Source organism: Lates calcarifer, linkage group LG7_2 (genome assembly GCF_001640805.2).
Source record: "Lates calcarifer isolate ASB-BC8 linkage group LG7_2, TLL_Latcal_v3, whole genome shotgun sequence".
Lineage (NCBI taxonomy): Eukaryota > Metazoa > Chordata > Actinopteri > Centropomidae > Lates > Lates calcarifer.
In genome coordinates, this window is record NC_066854.1 from 749,330 (window position 1) to 754,466 (window position 5,137).

The window sequence follows — 5,137 nt, forward strand, 5'->3', positions numbered from 1 at the left end:
GAAAACAGTTTGTTCTTCCTCTCTGCAGAGAGACACAGACTGAAGAACAGACGATCAGATTCACCTTCAGACCAAACTAACATCGTCCTCTGAGTGAGTCCAGCTACAGGAGAGAAAAGAGGAAAACTACAACACTGCTGCTTCAACCTGCTGACTCTCCACACACTGAAGGTGAGTTTGACTAAAACCACCACTCAAAGTGAAAGTGAATCTCAGTGAAGTTAGTAGAGGGGGGAGGGGAGCCATGACTGACTGTACTTTCTGTCTGCTGTGTTTTCAGCTTCAGACTAAATGGCTTCCAGATTAGAGGAGGATCTCTGCTGTCCGGTCTGTCAGGAGGTCTTTAGAGATCCTGTTCTTCTGGCATGTAGCCACAGCTTCTGTAAAGACTGTCTGAAGAGATGGTGGAGAGAGAAACAAACACCAGACTGTCCAGTTTGTGAGAGAAGATCTTCAAAGGAAGAACCACCTTTAAACCTGGTGTTAAAGAAGCTGTGTGAGTCCTTCTTACAGGAGAGAGATCAGAGATCTTCAGAGGCTCTCTGCAGTCTGCACTCTGAGAAACTCAAACTCTTCTGTCTGGACCATCAGCAGCCAGTGTGTGTCATCTGCAGAGATTCAGAAAAACACTCCAACCACAGATTCAGACCCATCGATGAAGCTGCACGACAACACAAGAAGGAACTTCAGGAAACTCTGGAGCCCTTAAAGAAGAAGTTAAAGAGTTTAGAAGAAGTTAAAGTGAAGTTTGATCAAACAGCAGAACACATTAAGGTCCAGGCCCGACACACAGAGAGGCAGATTAAGGAGCAGTTTAAGAAGCTTCACCAGTTTCTAGAAGAGGAAGAGGAGGCCAGGATGGCTGCACTGAGGGAGGAAGAGGAGCAGAAGAGTCAGATGATGAAGGAGAAGATGGAGGCTCTGAGCAGAGAGATAGCAGCTCTTTCACACACAGTCAGAGCCACAGAGGACGAGCTGAGAGCTGAAGACGTCTCATTCCTCAACAACTACAAGGCTGCAGTGGAAAGAGTCCAGCAGCGCCCCCTGCTGGAGGATCACCAGCTGCTCTCAGGAGCTCTGATAGACCAGGCCAAACACCTGGGCAACCTGACCTTCAACATCTGGAACAAGATGAAGGACATGGTCTCCTACAGTCCTGTGGTTCTGGACCCAAACACTGCTGGTCCAGGACTGATCCTGTCTGAAGATCTGACCAGTTTGAGACCAGGAGAGAAACAACAGCTTCCTGACAATCCAGAGAGATTTGATTATGACTGGTCTGTCTTGGGCTCTGAGGGTTTTAACTCAGGGTCTCACAGCTGGGATGTGGAGGTTGGAGGCTGTACAACCTGGGGACTGGGTGTGTTAGCAGAGTCACAGGAAGTCAATGAGTCTGGAGGATGGGGAATAGGGCTCAGTAAAGGTAAATACTCAGCAGTGTCACCACCAGCTCCAGTCACTGTTCTCTCAGTTCAGAAGAAGCCCCAGAGGATCAGAGTGAATCTGGACTGGAACAGAGGAAAGTTGTCGTTCTCTGATCCTGATACTAACACACACATGCACACCTTCACACACACTTTCACTGAGAAACTGTTTCCGATCTTTAGCACTGACGATGACAAACACCCACTGAAGATGTTACCTCTGAAGGTCTCTGTGACAGTGGAACAGATCAGTCAGAGATAAAGAGGATGATCGTGTTTATAATGTTGTTTATTTCTTAAAGGGAAAAGTCAGAGGATGTTGAACTCATTATTACAAAGGTCTGTTTATCTTTTTATTCTCACTGCTCCTTATTTCCTTTTCTTTCTTTTGTTGTTGTTTTATATTTATCAGTAACTCTAAAAAACTTTTCAATCATGTTAAATTACATATATGAAATGTTTGACATGTAAATCTACTTTTCTTATTTTTACTTTCTGTTTTTCTCCATGTACACTGTCACATCAGTTACACTTTATTCTCATTGCTTCGTTTTAATTTGATTATCCAATAATTACTTCCTGACTGAAGTTTCCCAGAACAAAACTTTAAGTTGTTTTAAAGTTTAAGAAGTTATAAAGGAAGGAAAAGCACCGGGGAGATCTGTGCCTGTTTCAGATGATTTTAAAAACAGATATTGGACACACTCAGTCACCTCTTCGTGTTAAAAATGCACATATTTCCCTTTTGAAAACAGCTTTCAGCCTCGACTTTGTGCCTCAAACCTCCCTGACCACAAACCTGTGACAAACCTCCTCATCTGATGAGGAAAGGACACGTCATGGGTTTATTCAGCCGGCAGAGGGCGCTGCTGACTTTATAAAAGCTGCACTGACTTTATTATTATTATTATTATTTTATTAAAATAAAAGTCTTATATTACAGTTTTTATCCTTAGAAAATCATTTAAAAGATACTGTCTAAATAAGGAAACCTGGATTTATTCAACCAGGAAAGATTAAAAATCTTGTTTTCAAGAGCGTCCTGGCCTTACAGGCAGCAACACTGAGTTCAAGACAAACAACGTAAGAGATGTAACACAAAATACGCCACAAAATTAGAATTATATTGTCTATATATGTCTATATATGTAATTTCCCTGAGGGAGTCATCCCAAAGGGATCAATAAAGTCTAAGTCTCTATACTGACCACAGTGACAGGTGATAAAGAAACATTTATATGGCTCTGACAGGAACTAAACTTTAATTTAATAGTTAGAAAATAAGACCTCCATGTAATTCCAGGTTGCAGCTGTTTGTCTAGCCTGCAGAGGGCGCCGGTGCTCACAGAATAAACCCACACTGTGATTTACTGGGTCAGATTCCACTGTGCTGGTTAATTTTTAATAACCGTCTCTGTGTGTCGAATGTGTGTAAACACACTTTCCCTCCACCTGGAGACTCTCTACATCTCCCAGAATGCCTTTCAACAACACAAAATATAGTGTGTTCTTGTGATAAGATTATTCTGTGCACCAAACTGGATGAGGCCTCGAGCTGCGTGTTAAAACGGCAAATTTCCAATGGAGGTTTTGAACTAGAGAGCGTAAAAAGACGACAAAGAAATCAAAGCAGAAGGATGAGAATACGCACAACAAACCACCAACTAGACACAGAGGGTTCATCGTAGGTGTTGCTGCAACTTTTCAACTGTTTAAACATCTGGTTAAAGGGACATTACACCTGAAAACAGCAGCATTTACAGTGAAGACAACACGAGGAGCAGCTGTGACGAGGAGCAGGACGAGGCCTGTTCTGCAGCGACTAAATCATATGTGACTGAGAAAAGAACAAAACTGAGCAGATCACACACACACACACACACACACACACACACAGCCCACAGGAATAAATGCAAATGCAGGGAGACAGATACAGAACCACAGTAACAGCCGTGAGCCAAACACACCAAGATGTAGCAGGAGCACACACATGTTCAAAACGCACACACAGACACACACATTAACACACACTCTCAAATATTAAAGGGCAAACACACACCAACACACACACACACACATGTAAATTCACTTACCACAGCTCCTAAATACTGTCAGCTGTCATTAACCAGATAAATAAAACAGCTGCTGTCGCTGCAGCCGTGGACTTTTCGATAACTTAATTTACCCATCTTATATTATTTTTTATTTTATCTAGGTTTGCTCACTTTGATTGTATTAACATAAATAACATGCAGGTTTTTGATCATTTTTGTTATCAATTTGTGTTGTTTTGTCCGACAAAGAGGGAAAAACCCAGAGATATTCACATTATAATGACGTAAAACAAGAGGAGAGCAGCTGATCCTCACAGATGAAAAGAATTTTTCATACTGATATTGGTACTGTATCTCAGTTATTTCACGTTTATTTGATGGCGACAGTAGGAAACAGCCAAACGTCCTGTCTCACAGTCCTCACCAACTCATACATTTATGTGTTTTTTAGGTCGTAGGAGAGGCCAGAGTTTCTTCATTGATTGTTTTGTCTATAAAATGTTTAAAAACAGCCTCAGTGTCTCCCAAACTCCAAACATATTCAGTTTCACTATGATATCAATCACAGAGAAGCAGTGAATCATCACATTACAGAAGCTGGAACCAGAGAATTTTTCACATTTCTGCCTGAATTGTCGGGTTGTGTTTCTATGTGTGTGTGTGTTTCCATGTACAGTATCTGGTGTATAATTCCCCTTCATCCCCAGAGAATTCATCTCTGGGAGGAGAGAGTGTGACCTTGAAAGGAAGATATATGGCTGCCACACAGAGCTATAACTCTGCTGCTGTATGAACCAGGCCACAGCGGGACAGCACTGCACCAAAGACTGGCTTTAACACCAAACACGTCCCTGTTATTACTGTGAGACCTGATTATTCCTATTAATTCTCTGCATATGAACAGGTATTTAGTAAATAAATGCCAGAGGGTTGCTTATAAACTTAAAAAAAAACACACATAATCTATTTCAATGGCTGAAAAAGCTCAATATAAAACATAAAAGTGAGATTATTTCATTTCTGAGCAGAAATAAAATCTGATCTCTGACATTTCATTCAGATGAAGACAGTAGACGGTGATATTTCCAACGCTGCTCAGCCTCCCTGAAATAGCTCGGCAGCAGAGCAGAGAAGAATCGAGGGTCTGTCCGACTCAAATGTTTGGGCCACAAATTGAATTGGCTGATGTTTACTGAGCTTAAAGATCACCACAGTCATGACATATCAACAATACAGGAAGTAACAAGACCCGCTGGTTGAGGCAGGGCTAGCTGGTTAGCATGCTAACTATGCTATGAGAAGAAGTGAACTAGAGGCAAAACATTTGCCTTGTTTTCCACCTCTGGAGAAAGCTCGTGGTGAGTAAAGGAATAAAGTTTGATGCTGAACTCACAGCGTTTCCTCTTGACTGACATGTATATGGTTCTATTAGTATTTCTGATTGTTTCTGACTTCAACAACTTTTACATGTTCTACAGAAATAGTATCGATCATCTCCACCTTGTCAGTGTTTTCAGGGAACCAACATGGAGATTTGTCGCTCTGAAAAGCTGCAGGAAGTCGATACGGAGCCTCTAGACGCACAAAATGATTTCTGTCTTAATAAAGTGTTGGTATCCTCACTATCAGAAAAGATAAAATTACAGTTATCACTGTATT

The 5,137-nt window shown here is 41.6% G+C and overlaps 1 protein-coding gene across 1 annotated transcript; it reads left to right on the forward strand.

Moving 5' to 3' along the window:
- On the forward strand, positions 1 to 3,678 carry LOC108873196 (zinc-binding protein A33-like). The gene is made up of 2 exons (XM_018661318.2): positions 1 to 171; positions 281 to 3,678. The coding sequence occupies exon 2, from the start codon at positions 292 to 294 to the stop codon at positions 1,684 to 1,686; it is 1,395 nt and encodes a 464-aa protein (XP_018516834.1). The 5' UTR covers positions 1 to 171; positions 281 to 291; the 3' UTR covers positions 1,687 to 3,678.
- Positions 3,679 to 5,137: the final 1,459 nt, after the last annotated feature.

Coding starts and splice junctions, on each gene's coding strand:
- LOC108873196 (XM_018661318.2), top strand. CDS start 292: ATGGCTTCCAGATTAGAGGAGGATCTCTGCTGTCCGGTCTGTCAGGAG.